Below are 23,489 nucleotides of genomic sequence, written 5' to 3'. Positions count from 1 at the left end.
AGAAAAATCACTTATTTACAAAATTTTATAACAAAAACTAAGAAAAACCGTGTTTTTTGTCAAAATTTTCAGAGGTTTTTGGTTTGTTTAGCACAAAAATAAAAAAAAACCCAGCGGGGAGTAAATACCACCAAAATAAAGCTCTATGTGTGTGGAAAAAATGATAAAAATGTCATCTGGGTACAGTGTTGCATGACTGCGCAAATGTCATTCAAAGTGTGAGAGGGCTGAAAGCTGAACATTGTCCTGGGCAGGAAGGGGGTAGAAGTGTCCGGTAGGCAGGAAGGGGGTAGAAGTGTCCTGTATGCAGGAAGGGGGTAGAAGTGTCCTGTATGCAGGAAGGGGGTAGAAGTGTCCTGTAGGCAGGAAGGGGGTAGAAGTGTCCTGTATGCAGGAAGGGGGTAGAAGTGTCCTGTAGGCAGGAAGGGGGTAGAAGTGTCCGGTGGGCAGGAAGGGGGTAGAAGTGTCCTGTAGGCAGGAAGGGGGTAGAAGTGTCCTGTAGGCAGGAAGGGGGGTATAAGTGCCCGGTAGGCAGGAAGGGGGTAGAAGTGCCCTGTAGGCAGGAAGGGGGTAGAAGTGTCCGGTGGGCAGGAAGAGGGTAGAAGTGTCCTGTAGGCAGGAAGGGGGTAGAAGTGTCCTGTAGGCAGGAAGGGGGTAGAAGTGCCCGGTGGGCAGGAAGGGGGTAGAAGTGCCCGGTAGGCAGGAAGGGGGTAGAAGTGCCCTGTAGGCAGGAAGGGGGTAGAAGTGCCCTGTAGACAGGAAGGGGGTATTAGTGCCCGGTAGGCAGGAAGGGGGTAGAAGTGCCCTGTAGACAGGAAGGGGGTAGAAGTGCCCTGTAGGCAGGAAGGGGGTATAAGTGCCCGGTAGGCAGGAAGGGGGTAGAAGTGCCCTGTAGGCAGGAAGGGGGTATTAGTGCCCGGTAGGCAGGAAGGGGGTAGAAGTGCCCTGTAGACAGGAAGGGGGTAGAAGTGCCCTGTATGCAGGAAGGGGGTATTAGTGCCCGGTAGGCAGGAAGGGGGTAGAAGTGTCCTGTAGGCAGGAAGGGGGTAGAAGTGCCCTGTAGGCAGGAAGGGGGTATAAGTGCCCGGTAGGCAGGAAGGGGGTAGAAGTGCCCTGTAGGCAGGAAGGGGGTAGAAGTGCCCGGTGGGCAGGAAGGGGGTAGAAGTGCCCTGTAGGCAGGAAGGGGGTAGAAGCGCCCGGTAGGCAGGAAGGGGGTAGAAGTGTCCGGTAGGCAGGAAGGGGGTAGAAGTGCCCGGTAGGCAGGAAGGGGGTAGAAGTGCCCTGTAGGCAGGAAGGGGGTAGAAGTGCCCTGTAGGCACGAAGGGGGTAGAAGTGCCCGGTAGGCAGGAAGGGGGTAGAAGTGTCCGGTGGGCAGGAAGGGGGTAGAAGTGCCCTGTAGGCAGGAAGGGGGTAGAAGTGCCCGGTAGGCAGGAAGGGGGTATTAGTGCCCGGTAGGCAGGAAGGGGGTAGAAGTGTCCGGTGGGCAGGAAGGGGGTAGAAGTGCCCTGTAGGCAGGAAGGGGGTAGAAGTGCCCGGTAGGCAGGAAGGGGGTAGAAGTGTCCGGTAGGCAGGAAGGGGGTATTAGTGCCCGGTAGGCAGGAAGGGGGTGGCAGGGCCTGGTAGGCAGGAAGGGGGTGACAGTGCTCGGTAGGCAGGGAGGGGGTGACAATGCCCGGTAGGCAGGAAGGGGGTGACAGTGTCCGATAGGCAGGGAGGGGGTAGAAGTGTCCGATAGGCAGGGAGGGGGTGACAGTGCCCGGTAGGCAGGAAGGGGGTGACAGTGTCCGATAGGCAGGGAGGGGGTAGAAGTGTCCGATAGGCAGGGAGGGGGTGACAGTGCCCGGTAGGCAGGGAGGGGGTGACAATGCCCGGTAGGCAGGGAGGGGGTGACAGGGCCTGGTAGGCAGGAAGGGGGTGACAGTGCCTGGTAGGCAGGGAGGGGGTGACAATGCCCGGTAGGCAGGGAGGGGGTGGCAGGGCCTGGTAGGCAGGAAGGGGGTGACAGTGCCCGGTAGGCAGGAAGGGGGTAGAATTGCCGGTGGGCAGGAAGGGGGTAGAAGTGTCCGATAGGCAGGAAGGGGGTGGCAGGGCCTGGTAGGCAGGAAGGGGGTGACAGTGCCCGGTAGGCAGGAAGGGGGTGACAGTGCCCGGTAGGCAGGGAGGGGGTGGCAGGGCCTGGTAGGCAGGAAGGGGGTGGCAGGGCCTGGTAGGCAGGAAGGGGGTGGCAGGGCCTGGTAGGCAGGAAGGGGGTGACAGTGCCTGGTAGGCAGGGAGGGGGTGACAATGCCCGGTAGGCAGGGAGGGGGTGACAGTGTCCGGTAGGCAGGGAGGGGGTGACAGTGTCCGGTAGACGAGGGGTTAATGAGCGTCTTTTATATCGGCCTGGAGTTCTTCTTTAATAGCTTCCCTTAAACTCTACAGGCAGGTGAATGAAGATCTTCAGACTGACCACACCTGACATTTCCCCGCTTTGTGGTCATATAACGGGTGAGGAGTGAACTGTCACTTTCGCTTCCATCATTCATTACACCTACAATGGATATGAAGAGATCCCATCCCGTGTATCCTTCTAGAATAGCAGAATAATGGGGGAATATATGTTCTCCTTACCATGACGGGGAAAATGATGGCGGCAACAGTAGACTTGAGTATCCACAGAACTGTCAGGCAGATGATCTGAACGATGGTGAATAGATGGACCCGGCGCAGAGGGACGTGCCGGAGATATGCATAGTCAGGCTGATGCTTTGCTGGCATTAGGAAGAGCTTGCAGCGATCCCAGAACTAAGAAACGATAAATACACAATTTACTTCATTTTGCTTTTCCATTTCTGTAAGAATATTTTTGTTTTCTTATTAAACTTTTTATTGAGTACAAACAGCAAATAATACAAAAGTAACGTGAAGACTGAAGGTCGGAGTATAAAGACGAAGGTCGGAGTATAAAGACGAAGGTCGGAGTATAAAGACGAAGGTCGGAGTATAAAGACTGAAGGTCGGAGTATAAAGACGAAGGTCGGAGTATAAAGACTGAAGGTCGGAGTATAAAGACGAAGGTCGGAGTATAAAGACTGAAGGTCGGAGTATAAAGACGAAGGTCGGAGTATAAAGACTGAAGGTCGGAGTATAAAGACGAAGGTCGGAGTATAAAGACGAAGGTCGGAGTATAAAGACTGAAGGTCGGAGTATAAAGACCGAAGGTCGGAGTATAAAGACGAAGGTCGGAGTATAAAGACTGAAGGTCGGAGTATAAAGACGAAGGTCGGAGTATAAAGACGAAGGTCGGAGTATAAAGACGAAGGTCGGAGTATAAAGACGAAGGTCGGAGTATAAAGACTGAAGGTCGGAGTATAAAGACGAAGGTCGGAGTATAAAGACGAAGGTCGGAGTATAAAGACTGAAGGTCGGAGTATAAAGACCGAAGGTCGGAGTATAAAGACGAAGGTCGGAGTATAAAGACTGAAGGTCGGAGTATAAAGACGAAGGTCGGAGTATAAAGACGAAGGTCGGAGTATAAAGACGAAGGTCGGAGTATAAAGACGAAGGTCGGAGTATAAAGACTGAAGGTCGGAGTATAAAGACGAAGGTCGGAGTATAAAGACGAAGGTCGGAGTATAAAGACGAAGGTCGGAGTATAAAGACGAAGGTCGGAGTATAAAGACGAAGGTCGGAGTATAAAGACTGAAGGTCGGAGTATAAAGACTGAAGGTCGGAGTATAAAGACTGAAGGTCGGAGTATAAAGACTGAAGGTCGGAGTATAAAGACTGAAGGTCGGAGTATAAAGACGAAGGTCGGAGTATAAAGACGAAGGTCGGAGTATAAAGACTGAAGGTCGGAGTATAAAGACTGAAGGTCGGAGTATAAAGACTGAAGGTCGAAGTATAAAGACGAAGGTCGGAGTATAAAGACGAAGGTCGGAGTATAAAGACGAAGGTCGGAGTATAAAGACGAAGGTCGAAGTATAAAGACGAAGGTCGGAGTATAAAGACTGAAGGTCGGAGTATAAAGACTGAAGGTCGGAGTATAAAGACGAAGGTTGGAGTATAAAGACGAAGGTTGGAGTATAAAGACGAAGGTCGGAGTATAAAGACTGAAGGTCGGAGTATAAAGACGAAGGTTGGAGTATAAAGACGAAGGTTGGAGTATAAAGACGAAGGTCGGAGTATAAAGACTGAAGGTCGGAGTATAAAGACGAAGGTTGGAGTATAAAGACTGAAGGTCGGAGTATAAAGACTGAAGGTCGGAGTATAAAGATGGTGGGTAGGAGGCGGAGACAGGGGGTGACTCAGAAGGGGAGTACCTGCACCTATTCTCTGAGTATAAGAAGCCCTGTGTGTTATCAGGGAGCTCCATACTCCGGTACCTCCATACTCCGGTACCTCCATACTCCGGTACCTCCATACTCCGGTACCTCCATACTCAGGTACCTCCATACTCCGGTACCTCCATACTCCGGTACCTCCATACTCCGGTACCTCCATACTCAGGTACCTCCATACTCCGGTACCTCCATACTCAGGTACCTCCATACTCAGGTACCTCCATACTCAGGTACCTCCATACTCCGGTACCTCCATACTCAGGTACCTCCATACTCCGGTACCTCCATACTCCGGTACCTCCATACTCCGGTACCTCCATACTCCGGTACCTCCATACTCAGGTACCTCCATACTCAGGTACCTCCATACTCAGGTACCATGGCTGCCTCTATTACCTGTTCACCTCTCCCCCCCCATTGAAGTTTGTCCACTGGGATCCTGGGATTGGAGGAAGATGCTGACATCTAGGGGACATTTCTTGTACTACATTTTGGGAATAGAACTGAAAGCGAAGTATGTTTTTTGGTTAGGCTTCTCAGTGGGGAGTTTTACTTTTTTGGGTTTTTTTCTCGCTCAACTTTCTTGCATTCTTTTCCTCTGGAAGGATAATTTACTACCAGGTTGAGGGGTTGGCGACCCCTTTTACAGACCTCCCAGGAGGACCCGAGGGGCTCATGTGATTATATGTCATTATTATGGATTTGTTCTCGTGGAATATTAGAGGCCTTCATAATAAATATGATCTGTGATGTTCAGATATCTGCAGGCCCATATCCCTCATATCTAATTCCTCCAGGAAACACATCTGACGGGTAATAGAATCCAAGCGCTTCGCAAGGCCTGGGATAAACAAGGTTTCCACGCCACCTATTCCTCCTACACCCAAAGGGGTCACCATCCTGCTTTATACATCTTTACCATGTACAGTTATGGGGGTCATGACTGGCCCTGGGGGTCATGATATTATTTTGTTGCTGGAAGTCAGGGCAATGGTAGGGGGGCATTTCTCAATATATACCTCCCACCCCCTTTTGATCCTACCATTCTCTATCTCCTCCAGGAAAAATTGGCTCCATATCAGCCCGCAAAGGTGGTATTGGGAGGGGATTTTAATGCCATACGTGATGAAGTCCTAGACACGTCCAGTCCTAGTAGGGGTTCTGCTCCAGACTTAGTGGGTTGGGCGGATGGTTTTCAGCTAACGAAGCTTTGGGGTTGGAAACACCAGGAAGAAACGTTTTATTCTCATCTCTGCACCTCATAGATCTGGGCCTCACATTGACTTAGTGTTTGGGGCCTCCTCAGTTCTACCAGCGGGACTGTCCGATCACTCTCCTCTCGGCTTGTCCTGAGGTTCGAGGACCAGCAGGACTCTGGTTGCTGGTGGCCAGCCCCAGGGTGGATTCAGGTCCCGGAGCTGGTCAGTGCACACTTGTCTGATTTCTTGCCTTTGAATGAGAGCTCAGCCTCCTCGATTATGGTCTGGGAGGAGCACAAAGCCACTTCCAGAGGGGAGTATATCTCTGCAATTAAAGCCACACGCACAGAATATCCTCCCCAGGGGCGGACTGACAACTCCTGGGGTCCCCGGGCAATAGGGAATCATGGGGCCCCTATGTTCCCACCCACACTCAAAACCACATCCAAAAAAGTCTATGAAAGGTACTAGGGGCATCTCATGGGGCCCCCTACTAACCCTGGGCCCTCGGGCAGTGCCCTAGTGCCTGAAAGGTCAGTCCGCCCCTGATCCTCCCAGACTACTTGGCTTGAGGAGCAGGAAGCCGAGGCTGCGAATGCCAACCCCAGAGAACTACTGCCACATGACATAAACCAGACGGGACTTGAAAATGCCCCTCACTACCCTTACTCACTCGGGCATCAGGGCCTTGGCAGGGAAACTAACCCTAACGAATCAGGAGGCAAGAATGGGAGGCTCCTTGCCAATCTCATAGCGGGCCCCTGCAACCAAAGAGTAGTGCCAGGTAGGTAGGTAGGTATGGAGGTGAGAACACCGACATTGGCCACTTACATTGGGTGGATGTGTCACATGGTAGGTATGGAGATGAGAACACCGACATTGGCCACTTACATTGGGTGGATGTGTCACATGGTAGGTATGGAGGTGAGAACGCTGACATTGGCCACTTACATTGGGTGGATGTGTCACATGATAGGTATGGAGGTGAGAACGCTAACATTGGCCACTTACATCGGGTGGATGTGTCACATGGTAGGTTTGGAGGTGAGAACGCCGACATTGGCCACTTACATCGGGTGGATGTGTCACATGGTAGGTATGGAGGTGAGAACGCCGACATTGGCCACTTACATTGGGTGGATGTGTCACATGGTAGGTATGGAGATGAGAACACGGACATTGGCCACTTACATTGGGTGGATGTGTCACATGGTAGGTATGGAGGTGAGAACGCCGACATTGGCCACTTACATTGGGTGGATGTGTCACATGGTAGGTATGGAGATGAGAACACGGACATTGGCCACTTACATTGGGTGGATGTGTCACATGGTAGGTATGGAGGTGAGAACGCCGACATTGGCCACTTACATTGGGTGGATGTGTCACATGGTAGGTATGGAGATGAGAACACGGACATTGGCCACTTACATTGGGTGGATGTGTCACATGGTAGGTATGGAGGTGAGAACACTGACATTGGCCACTTACATTGGGTGGATGTGTCACAAGGTAGGTATGGAGGTGAGAACGCCGACATTGGCCACTTACATTGGGTGGATGTGTCACAAGGTAGGTATGGAGATGAGAACACCGACATTGGCCACTTACATTGGGTGGATGTGTCAAAAGGTAGGTATGGAGATGAGAACACGGACATTGGCCACTTACATTGGGTGGATGTGTTCCAAGGTAGGTATGGAGGTGTGAACACTGACATTGGCCACTTACATTGGGTGGATGTGTCACAAGGTAGGTATGGAGGTGAGAACACTGACATTGGCCACTTACATTGGGTGGATGTGTTCCAAGGTAGGTATGGAGGTGTGAACACTGACATTGGCCACTTACATTGGGTGGATGTGTCACAAGGTAGGTATGGAGGTGAGTGTGTGCACCGGGGTATAGACAGATGTTCCATTCAGCTGCATACAACCATCATGACAAACTCGATGACAGCGGCTGTAAGAATCTTCCTGCACATCCAGTCTTCACATTCATACAGAGAAGGACACAGTCTGCTTTCTGTGAGCCCAGGTCGTCAATAACATCTCTTGGAGGTACATCATCATGGCGACCTGGGCTCAGAGGAGGCTGTTGGCTTCATTCTAGAGGTGAAATAGAGATGAGTATTAAAAATATGGAGACTTACCTGAATTCCATTGAGCGATGCGACTCCCATGTACAGAAAAATGCCGTACAGAACCGGCATTGGAATATACTGGAAGAAAAATGAAAAAATAAACAGATAGATCTACAGGAAGCTGCCTGATTGTCACGTCATCGGGAGCAGTCATAGCAACCACACGTGGCCCCATGGTGCTGGTCTGAGGGGGCAAATCCCAGACCTGGTTCAAGAAAGGTTGACCTTTTCTTCTCATTGGTCAGTGAATGTCTCATTATCTTCCTATGGCTCTCCATATGAAGGTCATACAGTGAGGAGACCTCCACATCGGGGTTCATATATGTTTTCTGGGAGGCTCACGTGAAATTGGAAAAGACTAATTCTAGAGAGTTAAGCAGATTTAAAATGATAAAACTATCAGGAAAGCGAATTTTATTGATAATATTTGTTATAAAAGGAGCTGAACGGAATTGTGTGAAATACGTCGTGACATGTTCCATCATTATCACCTCTTCTTCCAGCACGATGACGTCTTCTGATGATTCGGGATTGGGTATGTACAGTTGTGTTGAAAATACTACCAGACATCACTAACCGGATCAATCGCTGTTTTTGGTGGAAATGATATTTCTACATGGCAGATAATTTCCTAGCAGGTGTAGTAGAGTCATAGAAATCCAACAGACCCGACAGTCATGACATGCGTGCTGCTGATTCTGTGTCATTGAATCACTCATTGAGTGGCGTGTTCACAATAATAGCCGTGTGGAGTTCTATTAGTGACGTCATTCATTCTTTGAGAAACAGGAGGCAATTATTGCCCTTATTTAACTACCTGCCGACCGCAGATAGCCGAATGACGACTGCACTGCGGCCGGCCAGTTCTGAGTGGACGTCATATGGGGCGCGTACCGGGCGATCTCCGTGATCGCTGTGTCCTACGGACACAGCTGATCACGTGATGTGGTAAAAGGCCAATCACAGCGGCCTTTTACCACGTGATCAGCGGTGTCCAATGACACGCTGATCAGAGGGAAATGCAAGTGCCGGTTCTCGGCTGCACTTTCCTCACGCTGTCAGATCGTGAGGAAAGGACTGCTGAGAACCGGCAGTTGTCAGAGCGGGGATCGGCACCGATCATCAGGGCACTGATGATCAGTGCCTGATGATCGGTGCCCAGCAGTGCCACCCGCAAGTTCCGCCCACCTGTGCCCAGCAGTGCGCCCACTAGCTCCGCCCACCTGTGCCAGCAGATCACCCACCTGTGCCCAGCAGTGCACCCACCTGTGCCCAGCAGTGCACCCACCTGTGCCCACCCACCTGTGCCCACCCACCAGTGCTGCCCACCAGTGCTGCCAGTCAGTGCCACCAGTCAGTGCCCAGCAGTGATGCCAGTCAGTGCCGTCTATCAGTACCCATCATCAGTGTCGCCTATCAGTGCCGCCTATCAGTGTCGCCTATCAGTGCCGCCTATCTGTGCCACCTCATTAGTACTGCCTATCAGTGCCCTTTAGTGCTGCCTATCAGTGCCCTTTAGTGCTGCCTATCAGTGCCCATCAGTGCCGCCTCATCAACGCACATCAGTGAAGGAGAAAAAATACCTTGCACAAAATTTTTTGCACTTTTTTTATTTATAGCGCAAAAAGTAAAGCGCCCAGTGGCGATTAAATACCACCAAAAGAAAGCTCTATTTGTGAGAAAAAAATGATCAAAATTTCATATGGGTACAATGTTGCATGACCGCGCAATTGTCAATCAAAGTGCGGCAGCGCTGAAAGCTGAAAATTGGCCTGGTAAGGAAGGGGGTAGAAGTGCCCAGTAGGCAGGAAGGGGGTAGAAGTGCCCTGTAGGCAGAAAGGGGGTAGAAGTGCCCGGTAGGCAGGAAGGGGGTAGAAGTGCCCGGTAGGCAGGAAGGGGGTAGAAGTGCCCTGTAGGCAGGAAGGGGGTAGAAGTGCCCTGTAGGCAGGAAGGGGGTAGAAGTGCCCGGTAGGCAGGAAGGGGGTAGAAGTGCCCTGTAGGCAGGAAGGGGGTAGAAGTGCCCGGTAGGCAGGAAGGGGGTAGAAGTGCCCTGTAGGCAGGAAGGGGGTAGAAGTGCCCGGTAGGCAGGAAGGGGGTAGAAGTGCCCGGTAGGCAGGAAGGGGGTAGAAGTGCCGGGTAGGCGAGGGGTTAAGGAAGGAAGGCAGCAAATGTTGGACATGCTGGTTACAGTGCATTTCTCTCTGAAATTCTGAGGAAAATGGGTCGTTCCAGACATTGTGCAGAAGAACAGCGTACCGCGATTAACCACATGCCGCCCAATCACTGTATATATACGGCGGCGGGGCGGCACGGCTGGACAAAAGCACGTTTCAAAATGTGTGTTTTGTAAACAGGTAGAGGGCGCACCGCCGCCCTACCTGTCCCGCCGATCACAGCCGCGGATGTCAGTCGCCAGGTCACAGCCAGTCGTTACCGGCTATATCTTGGCGATCGGCTGTAATCACTGACAGAGAGCAGGGCTGCAGTAGTTGTGCTTTCTGTCAGTTCCCTGACAGCTCCTGACAAGCTGATCGGGACAGAAGAGTTTCTCTCTCCCGATCAGCGGTGTTCCCTGCAGTACACACCCCGCCCCCTAGTAAAACACTCCCCTCACACAGTTAACCCCTTCCTCCCCAGTGCCATTAGTACAGTGTCAGTGCTTTTTTTTTGCACTGATCACTGTATTGGTGTCACTGGGGATGTCAGTGACCCCAAGTCAGTACCCCCCAATGTCAGAATGTCCACCGCAGTCCTGCAGTCCCACCATAAGTCGCTGATCGCCACCATTATTAGTATAAAAAAAAACTAAAAATCCCCGTATCTTCCCCGCCATTTGTAAACGCTATAACTTTCATGTAAACCAATTAATTTACACGTATTGGGTTTTTTTTACCAAAAACATGGAGCAGAATACATTTTGGCCTAAATTTATAACCAACTTTGAGTTTACTATATATTTTTTATAGCTGAAAGTAAAAAATATAATTTTTCTTCAAAATTTTTGGCCTTTTTTTGTTTATAGCGTGAAAAATAAAAAGCGCACAGGTGATCAAATTACACCGAAAGAAAGCTCTATTTGTGTGAAAAAGGGCGTAAATTTCATTTGGGTGCAGCATTGCATGACCGCGCAATTATCAGTTGAATTAGTGCAGCGCCAAGTAGCAAAAAGAGGCGTGGTCATTAAGGGGGGTAAATCCTCTGGAGGGTGAGGGGTTAAAAAGTTGATTGGAGGGGAAAACATATAAAGAAGTGCAGAAAATGATCGGCTGCTCAGCTAAAATGATGGCAAATGCTTTAAAATGGCAACCAAAACCTGAAAGACGCGGAAGAAAGCGAAAAACTACCATTGGAATGGATAGAAGAATAGCCAACATGGGGCGGACTCAGCCAACAATCAGCTCCAGGAAGATGAAAGAAGGTGTGACGTTCCCTGTGAGGACTCAGCCAACAATCAGCTCCAGGAAGATGAAAGAAGGTGTGACGTTCCCTGTGAGGACTCAGCCAACAATCAGCTCCAGGAAGATGAAAGAAGGTGTGACGTTCCCTGTGAGGACTGTTACAATTAGAAGACGCCGATGTGAAGCCAAGCTATCTGCAAGAAGTCCCCGCAAAGTCCCACTGTTGGGAAAAAGACGTGTGCTGAAGAGGTTACAATCTGCCAAAGAGCACATTGACCGGCCTAAAGAGAAATGGGGCAACATTTTGTGGACTGATGGAAGTAAGATTGTTCTTTTTGGGTCTAGTGGGCGGAGACAGTTTGTCAGACGACCCCCAAACACTGAATTCAAGCCACAGTACACTGTGAAGACCGTGAAGCATGGTGGTGCAAGCATCATGATATGGGGATGTTTCTCATACTACGGTGTTGGGCCTATTTATCGCATACCAGGGATCATGGATCAGTTTGAATCCATCAGAATACTTGAAGAGGTCATGCTGCCTTATGCTGAAGAGGAAATGCCCTTGAAATGGGGGTTCCAACAAGACAAGGACCCCAAACACACCAGTAAACGGGCAACATCTTGGTTCCAGACCAACAAGATGGACGTTATGGAGTGGCCAGCCCAATCCCCGGATCTTCATCCAATAGAAAACTTGTGGGGTGACATCATAAATGCCGTTTCTGAGGCCAAACCAAGAAATGGAGAAGAACTGTGGAATGTGGTCCAATCATCCTGGGCTGGAATACCTGATCACAGGGGCCAGAAGTTGGGGGACTCCATGCAACACAGATGTACAGCAGTTCTCAGAAACAGTGCGACTACAACCAAATATTCATGAAGTCATTCAAAGGAAAGCAAAATCTTCAAACATTTCTCAGGTTATATAGTGAATGTTGGAGTTTGTAAAGAAGAATACAAACACGGCCATTTTTTTGAACCGTCTAATATTCACTTTTCTTCCATTTTTTTAGAGGAACAACACAAATTTGATGTATTTTTCTTCATGTTGTGATTTGGAATAGAATGTGTCGTGTTCCCAATGCATTTGTGTGGATGGAAATAAAAGGATTAGAAGGATTTGCAGCTTTACTCACTTTTTTCATCACACGGATATTATTTTCAACACAACTGTAAGTGAATACAGCTGCGTCAGCTCATGTCAGCTGCCATTCCGGGGAGGGGGAGGGGTGACTGTGATATATTCCCCTCCCCCATGACAGTGTGATCTAGTGTCCCCCCTTCCCCCCATGGTATGCTCTATATGGGACATCTATTGCCCCGTTGCCACCTCTCCCAACATTCTCTGGATGCTTCTCTTCCATCTAATTCTACGAGTTTGAAACGTTTGCCTTTGCTGGTGGCATGCTGTTAGGAAAGAAGCCTTTTAGGGAAGGATCTCCTTTCTCCCCAATGAGAAGGGTGGGGGTGGGGGCTTCCATCAAACAATCACCTTTCACTGACAGCTCTGAATGGATGAAAGTTTGGTCGGTCATAACGCGTCTCAGATACTTTAAACCAGACTGAATATAGAAGAAAGATACCTTCAGTATGGGAGCCAGGAAGACGGAGATTCCAGTGAGGACAAACACAATGATCCCGGTCACCCTCTGTTCCCTGGAAAGATAAAAAATGATTCTTATATATAAATCCCGCTTCAGCTGACTATAAGAAAACGTTAATGTAACTTCAGAGCCATGACCCCAAATATCCCATTACAATGGCTATATACGATAATTTGCAGAAGAGCTGAAGGCCGCTATTGAAGCATCCTGGTCTTCCATAACACCTCAGCAGTGCCACAGGCTGATAGCTTCCATGCCACGCCGCATTGAGGCAGTAATTGCTGCAAAAGGGGCCCCAACCAAGTACTGAGTACATATGCAGCTTCTACTTGTCAGAGGTGCGATATTGTTCTATGTACAATCCGTGTTTTATTGATTGCATGGAATATTCTCATTTTCTGAGATTGTGGATTTGGGGTTTTCATGAGCTGTAAGCCATAATCATCACAATGATGACAAATCACGGCTGGAACTATCTTGCTTTGCATGGAATGAGTCTCATATATTAGTGTCACCTTTTAAGTTGCTGCACTGAGATCAATGAATGAATGAATGAATGAATGAAGGCACCAGAGTCTCATTTCTCCAGTTTCACCTGTATACGTCCCTCTAGAAAGTCCATGGCTACACTATGCACATTATATATATATATACACTGAACTACCAGGATGAGGGTAAGTAGCACCCAGCACCTTGGTTACAAAATGAGTTCAGACTACAAAGGCCGCGTGTTCTTGGCCTGATCTTGGGGCTTCTTGAAGTTAAACTTTCCTTGTACTCCTACTGGAGGTCCTCAATGGTATTCATCATCAATCTTCACCGAGGTTCTCCTGGAGTAGCATCCACCCCTCGCCCCATCACAGAGACGGGTCCCCCTAACCCATGACTACCTTTATGAAATGTTTAGACTGGAAAAGCTGCCTCATTGTTCATTAATCGGTGGCGCCTCCTATAAATGATGTAATGATGAGTGTTTGTATATCCTTCTGAATGCAATATGTACACTGAACCTCTATATTCCCAAATCCATGATATAATCTCTTGGGAAAATGCCATTTCTCCTCTCAGATTTCATACTCCTCCATCGCTTCAGCATTCCCACTCTGCAGACATTCAGCTACTGCAGTTCAATGATACCTTCCATATCAATCCAGATTTCCAGCTTTGCCTCTCCCTTTGGGGGGTCAGTCACCAGGTATAGAAGTTTCTCGGGGTGCTTTTTCCTAAATTCTTAGTAATGTTCAACATTTTCCTGCTTTTGCTTTGCACATGTGAGGTTCCACCCTCCTTCACAAGACACCAAACCTTTTCTCAGAAAACCGTGTGGGCAGTCTGATAGTCTTTGTTTCCCAATCATTGAATTCCTGAACCTTTGCTTCTGTAAGATCTCCTGCTGCTACTTCCTTCAACCTCCAATATCTCTCTGATGACTCTGGAGACCAAAATCTGCTCTAAAGCCTTCCTTCACCCTGACAGCTTCCCTTATCTAACTCCTCTTCACCCCTGGGAGGCAGATAGGGACCCCCAGGCAGCTCAGCGGGACGGCTTATCAAACCCCAGGGCAGAATCATTGACTATTTGTGGGTGGAAACAGTGGATACCAGTAACTTTAAGAAGTTTATTATGTACAATAAAGTCGGGGAGAGGCTTTAGGGGACCTCTAGCCACAGTCACTATAGAGAAAAGGGCCTTCAAGCCGAAAACGGCGCTCTGTGCTCTTTATTCAGGCAGCACTCGTACCCCAAGGAGCAAGTAGTCATGGACCCCCTGCAATGTCCACTGGCAGCAGAGAGAAGCCAGCTCTCCAGGACACAGCAATCCATTGATAGACGTGTGTGATGTTCATAACAAATCAAAATTCTGACAAAAGTTTCATTATCCGGAGATTTGGATGTATCATCATTTCTGAATCACAAAAGTAACAAAATTTCAACAAATCTGAAATAAATGGTAAGGAAATACATTATTTGAATTCGAATTTGAAAATTAATTTGAATTTGAAATGGAAACCTATTGCAATAAACACAGTGAACGTCTCCAAAAAAAAACCGACCGTCCCGACCTATAACCAGCCTTAGCAGTAAGGTGCAAATGGAAGGATAACGCACATCACAGACAAAGGATTTCCCAGCAGCACTTCCAGCCAGCCTGGAAAACAACCAATATGGCCTGTCTATAAGTCTGCATTATAAACAGGGTTTTGTTTGCACACATTTGCAGATACATGTGTTAGCCGCAGTCCCGTGTACAGGGTCCTCCGTATACTGTGGACCTAACTCTAACATTTCCAGAGCCTCCATAGTAGGAGCACATACAGTGGGGCAAAAAAGTACTTAGTCCCCACCAATGGTGCAAGTTCTCCTACTTAGAGAGATGAGAGAGGCCTGTAATTGGCATCATAGGGAGACCTCAACTATGAGAGACAAAATGAGAAAACAAATCCAGACAATCTCATTGGCTGATCTGGAAAGAATTTATTTGCAAATTATGGTGGAAAATAAGTATTTGGTCACCTACAAACAAGCAAGATTTCTGGCTCTCACAGACCTGGACCTTCTTCTTTAAGAGGCTCCTCCTCCTGCACTCATTACCTGTATCAATGGCACCTGTTTGAACTTGTTATCAGTATAAAAGACACCTGTCCACAACCTCAAACAGTCACACTCCAAACTCCACTATGGTGAAGACCAAAGAGCTGTCGAAGGACACCAGAAACAAAATTGTAGACCTGCACCAGGCTGGGAAGACTGAGTCTGCAATAGGCAAGCAGCTTGGTGTGAACAAATCAACTGTGGGAGCAATAATTAGAAAATGTAAGACATACAAGACCACTGATAATCTCCCTCCATCTGGGGCTCCACGCAAGATCTCACCCCGTGGGGTCAAAATGATCACAAGAACGGTGAGCAAAAATCCCAGGACCACACGGGGGGACCTAGTGAATGACCTGCAGAGAGCTGGGACCAATGTAACAAAGGCTACCATCAGTAACACACTACGCCGCCAGGGACTCAGATCCTGCAGTGCCAGACGTGGCCCCCTGCTTAAGCCAGTACATGTCCGGGGCCCCTCTGAAGTTTGCTAGAGAGCATTTGGATGATCCAGAAGAGGATTGGGAGAATGTCATATGGTCAGATGAAACCAAAATAGAACTGTTTGGTAGAAACACAACTCGTCATGTTTGGAGGAGAGAGAATGCTGAGTTGCATCCAAAGAACACCATACCTACTGTGAAGCATGGGGGTGGCAACATCATGCTTTGGGGCTGTTTCTCCACAAAGGGACCAGGACGACTGATCCATGTACAGGACAGAATGAATGGGGCCATGTATCGTGAGATTGTGAGTGCAAACCTCCTTCCATCAGCAAGGGCATTGAAGATGAAACGTGGCTGGGTCTTCCAACATGACAATGACCCCAAACATACCGCCCGGGCAACGAAGGAGTGGCTTCGTAAGAAGCATTTCAAGGTCCTGGAGTGGCCTAGCCAGTCTCCAGATCTCAACCCCATAGAAAACCTTTGGAGGGAGTTGAAAGTCTGTGTTGCCCAGCGACAGCCCCAAAACATCACTGCTCTAGAGGAGATCTGCATGGAGGAGGAGATCTGCATGGAGGATGGGCCAACATACCAGCAACAGTGTGTGCCAACCTTGTGAAGACTTCCAGGAAACGTCTGACCTCTGTCATTGCCAACAAAGGATATATAACAAAGTATTGACATGAACTTTTCATATTCACCAAATACTTATTTTCCACCATAATTTGCAGAAAAATTCTTTCCAGATCAGCCAATGAGATTGTCTGGATTTGTTTTCTCATTTTGTCTCTCATAGTTGAGGTCTCCCTATGATGCCAATTACAGGCCTCTCTCATCTCTGTAAGTGGGAGAACTTGTACAATTGGTGGGGACTAAATACTTTTTTGCCCCACTGTATATCAATGGATAGGTTAAGGGCAGGTGGGCCTGGAGGAGCCCATCCCTCCTTAAAGGTAAAAGGACGCACGTGACGCCCAGCTATCATCACGTGTGCAATGTGCATCACCCTTCCATGTGCACCTTACTGCTAAGGCTGGCTATAAGTTGGGACGGTCGCCATTTTTTTTTTGTGCAGTTGGCTGAATTGGATTCAGGGATGCATTGGATGCCTTTGCTGCCATTTTGTTATAGTTGGGCGTCACGTGCGTCCCTGTACCGTAAAGGAGGAAAGAACCCTTCTAGAAGGTCATATTTATATCAGGTGACTTGAGCCCAGCAGCACTCTAGTAGTCTAGGGACACTGCTGCTTAGGGCCGGGTCTCTACATTTGTCACTAATGACTACCAGCAGTGTCATTGAAAGAAACACCAACTTCCCTCTGGCTGCAACTTTTCACAGCTGCTTTTGCTGAGGTTTTGAACTCGGCCCATATGAATTCACAGTCCCTGATCTCACTCAGAGCTCTGGAAATGATTGCTGTGAGTCAAGATTTGTTCTTTCACAGAAGCTTCCGTCAGGTGTTCCCAACAGACCATAGGAACGGACTATAAGGGATTGGCATGGACCTGCAGGGACATACCCTTGGAGCCAGGTTTGCTTTAGCAATGTTCAAGCAGAGTGCCTTTTTGTTGGGTTATCCACAAAATCTGAATCAGCTCAGCCCATAAAGGAGCCGTGGAGACACCTAACATTCCAACATTTAGTGTGAGTTGTGGAGATAGGATGGCAATGAGGTGGTACATTTGACCCTTGTCCTCCATACATATGGTGCATGCTGGAGCCAAAGATAGAATATACTGGGGTTAGACAAAAACATTACTTGTTTCCTGGAGGGTCATTAGTGTCCTTTTTCCTACTTGAGGACTTTCATCTAGAGGAACTCCTGAGTAGGTGAACATCTACAGAGGTTGGACCAAAATATAGAAACACTCCATGATTGGCAGGTGTGAAAGCGACACCATGTTTGGTGGTGAAAGCGAAAGTGATGTAACATTCTTTGACTTCCACTGTGTGATGAGACACCTAGCTAACAGTTGGGAAGCATCACTTTCCTCATTCACTGTGTGCGGCTAGTAATATGAAGTCACTTCAGAGCTTACTGAGCTTCACTGAGTCTTCCCTGGACTGAGATTGAGCTCTGCAGTCACTTTTGTTGTTTTCTTATTCCGGGTCACAACTGTATACACCGCCATAACCTTTGACACTGTTCCTGGCAACATGGCAAATAAATTGGTGACTGAGGCACCAGCTAAGCGGCACCAACAATTCGCCCTCTTTGAAGCTCATCAAGCTCTGACATGACTCTGTATTACTAGCAGCGCACGCAGCGAATGAGTAACGCAAAGCTTCCAACCTGTTAGCTAGGTGTCTCATCACACAGTAGAAGCCAAAGAATGTTCCATCACTTCCGCTTTCACCGGCAAACATGGAGTCACTTTCACACCCGCAGATCATGGAGTGTTTCCGTATTTTGGTCCAACCTCTGTAGATGTTCACTTACTCAGGAGTTCCTCTAGATGAAAGACCTCAGGTAGGAGAAAGGACACAACTGATCCTCCAGGAAACAAGTCATGTCTACAACATATAAGTCTGTTACTGACTCACCTCACTCCTAAAAACTGAGGCTGTTCTCCGGGGGCGCTGGTCTCTGTCTCCATTTTCAAGCTGTCAATGTGAGCGATGGAGATGACAGTTGCTGCCACATACCAAGGAAGACCCATGAAGGAGCAGACAGCCATCAGGATGCCGACCCAGAAGAGATCCAGGTGATACCCGCAGGCTTTCTGAAAAGAAAAAAAAACTATACTGCAAAAGTGTTTTTTTTTAAACGTACTAAATCATATAATGGACACTTTGATAAATGTCATATATTTAAAGCATATGTCAAGGCAAAGTAAACATAAAACATCTGCAGTACATATCTGAAGTACACATTTCCATCCATGTGTTTTATCTCTATACAGGACCTCCAAGTCGAGAAAAATATGTTTTGATCTGCTAGAAATGCACTCAGCAACTCCTGCTGCAGGCTGACAACACACAGCTTTTCTATGGACTGAGTGGTGTCAGCCCTGCCCAGTTGTCTTTTGCCAAGTTACTCAACCACTCCCACTCTCAGATCTCCACAACATAAAGGCCGATCGTTCTGTAGTCCAAGGTAAGAACTAGGAGAGCTCTTTGAGACAATACAGGGAGTGTGGAGAGAACATGGGACAGATCTGAATTGTTGCCAAGATCAACGCTTATCAAACAGATAAAACAAAATCTTTCTGCTGGGAGCCAATAAGAGAAGTTCATTCTTTTGGGTTCCATACACTTTACCTTGTTGTGAAGAGAACGGCATACCTTCAGCTTGTTCTCCTTCCTGTTGACTATGACGGCGGTGATCTGTTCATCCATGAAGATCAGAATGGTCACCAGCAGAGCCGGCAATGCACTGGCTAAATAGATCCACCAAGGGTTCTTACCAAACGGGAAAACAAACCAACCTCGGTCTGGACGTGTAGGCTGGTAATAGAAGGATACAGAAAATGTCTACCGTGAAATGAACTCAACACGAAGGTTTTATAGATCAGAAAGACAGGAGTACAGGAGCAGGAATACAGAAGCATCGTGCCTTGGCATACTGACAGCTCAACTTCATGGACCAACGTTTGTACACAACGTTTTGTTGAGAACTGTTCTAGAGCATGGCTTCTATAAAGACTGAACACAACCAGAATAGACAAGCCTTTCATGGAACCAAGGGGCACCATGATGATATTATGTCTGAATAATGACCTTGGCACAAAATAATACAGAAGCCCAATTTTCAGGAGATGGTCCATCACAGCCGAATTTCATGGCGGCTTGAGGGACCCTTCCAGAGATATCGGCAACTCATGGCGTGAAAGTGATTTTCACAGGCAGAGATCTCCTGAAACTGAGGAGTCGATGTGAATGTTGGGTGAATGTGACTTCATGGGGAAGTCTAACCTTCATTTTCAAACAATTAGATCCGAACGTTTGTGGGACGTTTTGCTTGTTAATGTATTTCATTGCTTTATGTGTTGTTTTTGAATTTCAACATTAGTAAGCAGTTTTGTTCCATTATTTCAGATGGGAGGGGTATCACATGCTGGCAGAACTGGTGTTGGCGAATGGTGGTATATAGAATTAGGCTTCATTTACAAAGCAGCGTACATTGGAAAGGTTTTGTTCAGATATGGATGGACGGCTCATAATAAAAGCTGAGTGACTGAGATTAAAATTGTGTTCAAAATAACGAATATTACACGGTATTATATCTCTTATCACTGGAGAACCTCCTTAGACCTGAACCCTAAGCTCATAGACATTAAAGAGTGCTTATCAGACTTGGGAACGTGCTTCAATGGCAAGATGGTGACCAGCCTCGCATCTTCAGAATGATCACTTTACCAGCATTGTTTCGGCCCATGGAGGAGCGAGAACCTGAATGCTGACTAAAATCAGGAAAAATAATGACTGGTTGGAAAATCCATCCCAACTGTTCATTCAATTTCCTGAGAGTACTCCCCGGACCAGCAGAGACAAGACACTTACAGTTGTGGCCAAAATTATTCAACCCCCACTGAAATTGAGTGTTTTGGCCAGTTTGACATTGCTTTTGATCATTCAGTCATCTTGCTTACATTTACATTAAAGAGGCACTTGTAGGTCAGACAAATATAACATAACAGTTATAATGAAATAACCACAAATGTCTTTTCTGTGCTCACAGCATTATCAGTTTTATTCAACCCCCAAGTGACATTCAATCTTAGTACTTAGTACAGCATCCTTTTACAGTTATAACAGCTTTTAAACGTGAAGCATAGCTTGACACAAGTGTCTTGCAGCGATCTACGGGTATCTTCGCCCATTCTTCATGGGCAAAGGCCTCCAGTTCAGTCACATTCTTAGGCTTGCGCACTGCAACTGCTTTCTTTAAGTCCCACCAGAGGTTCTCAATCGGATTTAAGTCTGGTGACTGCGATGGCCACTCCAAAATGTTCCAGCCTTTCCTCTGCAACCATGCTCTAGTGGACTTGGAGGTATGCTTGGGATCATTGTCCTGTTGAAAGGTCCAACGTCTCCCAAGCCTCAGGTGTGTGACGGACTGCATCACGTTTCCATCCAATATCTCCTGGTACTGAAGAGAATTCATGGTACCTTGCACACGCTGAAGCTTCCCTGTACCTGCAGAAGCAAAACAGCCCCAAAGCATGATTGACCCTCCACCATGCTTCACAGTAGGCAAGGTGTTCTTTTCATCATAGGCCTTGTTCTTCCTCCTCCAAACATAGCGTTGATCCATGGGCCCAAACAGTTCTAATTTTGTTTCATCAGTCCACAGAACACTATCCCACAACTTTTGTGGTTTGTCCACATGGCTTTTGGCATACTGCAGTCGACTCTTCTTATTCTTTGGAGACAGCAAGGGGGTACGCCTGGGAGTTCTGGCACGGAGGCCTTCATTACGCAGTGTGCGTCTTATTGTCTGGGCTGAAACTTCTGTACCCACATCTGACAAATCTTTTCTCAGTTCCTCAGCAGTCACACGGGGACTTCTCTCCACTCTACGCTTCAGGTAGCGCACAGCAGTCGAAGTCAGCATCTTCTTTCTGCCACGACCAGGTAGCGTTTCAACAGTGCCCTTTGCCTTGAATTTGCGAATGATGCTTCCTAAGGTGTCTCTTGGTATGTTTAACATCTTTGCAATCTTCTTATAGCCATTGCCCTTCCTGTGAAGAGAAATCACCTCTTCTCTTGTCTTCCTGGACCATTCTCTTGCCTTCACCATGTTTGTAACCACACCAGTAAATGTCTAGAAGGAGCTGAGTATCACAGTCATTTTAAAGCTGCCTAATTGGTGCTTATTATGCTTGATTGCTGCTCGGTGACATCCACAGGTGTTTTCAATACCTGATGGAAAGCACCTGTATGAACCTCTGTTCTTCAGAGTGGTAGTCTTTAAGGGGTTGAATAATTGTGGCAATGAAGAAACCACATAAGAACCATTTACTACTGTATTACATAAACAATTGATGTCATTTTAGTTGCATTTGGGTAGTTACAACGTCCTTGTAGGATTTGATTCTGAATACAATTCCAAATGTACACTATAGTCCCTAAACCCCTTTACAGCATTGGGGGTTGAATAATTTTGGCCACAACTGTAACTGTCTGGTTTGGGTGGATCTCCTCTTATGAATGTACCTTTAGACCAGGTCTTTCATTGTTAGCACTGGGATCTCAGCACAGGACTGTTGGCACCAGTGATTCCGGCACTTGATTATATACAGTAAGTATGTCCTTGTTGGGGATACTTCAATGTTTAACATTCAGCTAAGCATCTTAGAGCCGGTGGCTTAGGGGGTGAAGTAAAAGAGTTCAATAAACCCCATAAAGTCACTAAAGACTTCCTGCAAAAGAAGACCTCCTATACCTTCTGGCACTCCGTGTCCCCCATCTTCCCATGTTCCTGTGCTGCAACCTCCGCTTGTGTCTTGACATTCAACAAAGCCAGCTATGGATTGATTTCCCTTCCTCTGACCCCAATGACACTACAGAACTCAGCAGTAATGTGGGGGTCAGAAGAAGGTGCTATGGTTTCCAATGGTCAGTACAGGCACCTTGTAGGCAGGCGCCTAGCCGCATGCCACCCAGCCACTGTACATATACGGCGGCAGGGCGGCACTCGCAGGCAAAACCACTTTTTAAGACGTGTGTTTTGTAAACAAATAGGGGGCGCGCCGCCGCCCTTTCTGTCCTGCGGATCACTGCCGCAGATGTCAGTCGCCGGGTCACAGCCGCTCATTAGCGGCTATGTTCCGGCGATCGGCGGCAAACAGTGACAGAGAGCACAGCTGCAGTAGCTGTGCTGTCTGTCACTTCCCTGTCAGCTCGAGGATGAGCTGATCGAGAAAGAAGAGTTTCTCTTTCTCAATCAGCGGTGTCCCGTCCAGCACACACCCCCGCCCTCTAGTAAAACACTCCCCCTCACACACCCCCGCCCCCTAGTAAAACACTCCCCCTCACACACCCCCGCCCTCTAGTAAAACACTCCCCCTCACACACCCCCGCCCTCTAGTAAAACACTCCCCCTCACACACCCCCGCCCTCTAGTAAAACACTCCCCCTCACACACCCCCGCCCCCTAGTAAAACACTCCCCCTCACACACCCCCGCCCTCTAGTAAAACACTCCCCCTCACACACCCCCGCCCCCTAGTAAAACACTCCCCCTCACACACCCCGCCCTCTAGTAAAACACTCCCCTCACTCCTATAACCCTTCCCTGCAAAATAAAGTTAACCCCTTCCTCCCCAGTGCCATTAGTACAGTGTCAGTTTTTTTTTTTTTGCACTGATCACTGTATTAGTGTTTTTGGGGATGTCAGTGACCCCAAGTCAGTACCCCCCAATGTCAGAATGTCCGCCGCAGTCCTGCAGTCCCGCCATAATTCGCTGATCGCCGCCATTATTAGTATAAAAAAAAACCCTAAAAATCCCAGTATCTTTCCCGCCATTTGTAAACACTATAACTTTCACGTAAACCAATTAATTTACACGTATTAGTTTTTTTTTTTTAGCAAAGACATGTCGCAGAATGCATTTTGGCAGAAATTTATGACTAAATTTGATTTTTGCATTTTTTTTACTGGACATGTTTTATAGCAAAAAGTCCAAAATATTGTTTTTTTTTCCTCAAAATTGTCAGCCTTTTTTTTTATAGCGCAAAAAATAAAAACCGCACAGGCGATCAAATACCACCAAAAGAAAGCTCAATTTGTTGGGAAAAAAAGGATGTAAATTTCATTTATGTACCATATTGCATGACCG

The 23,489-nt window shown here is 47.7% G+C and overlaps 1 protein-coding gene across 4 annotated transcripts in view; it reads right to left on the bottom strand.

Moving 5' to 3' along the window:
* The window catches only part of SLC4A5 (solute carrier family 4 member 5), a 169,952-nt gene that overhangs the window by 18,290 nt on the left and 128,173 nt on the right, over window positions 1-23,489 (bottom strand). For all 4 annotated transcript variants that reach the window (XM_089662644.1, XM_089662648.1, XM_089662647.1 and 1 more), the window contains 5 exons: window positions 18,992-19,153; window positions 18,251-18,429; window positions 12,649-12,721; window positions 7,674-7,742; window positions 2,611-2,784 (listed from right to left, as the gene is read on the bottom strand). In XM_089662644.1, the coding sequence (XP_089518770.1) occupies window positions 2,611-2,784; window positions 7,674-7,742; window positions 12,649-12,721; window positions 18,251-18,429; window positions 18,992-19,153 (657 nt within the window). The remainder of the gene's footprint in view (window positions 1-2,610; window positions 2,785-7,673; window positions 7,743-12,648; window positions 12,722-18,250; window positions 18,430-18,991; window positions 19,154-23,489) is intronic.

Source organism: Staurois parvus, unplaced genomic scaffold, assembly GCF_062004578.1.
Source record: "Staurois parvus isolate SC_StPar_1 unplaced genomic scaffold, SC_StPar_1.0 ptg001509l, whole genome shotgun sequence".
NCBI classification, from domain to species: Eukaryota; Metazoa; Chordata; class Amphibia; order Anura; family Ranidae; genus Staurois; species Staurois parvus.
Note: the sequence above shows the minus strand (reverse complement) of the source record. Positions and strands in the feature narration are given on the sequence as shown.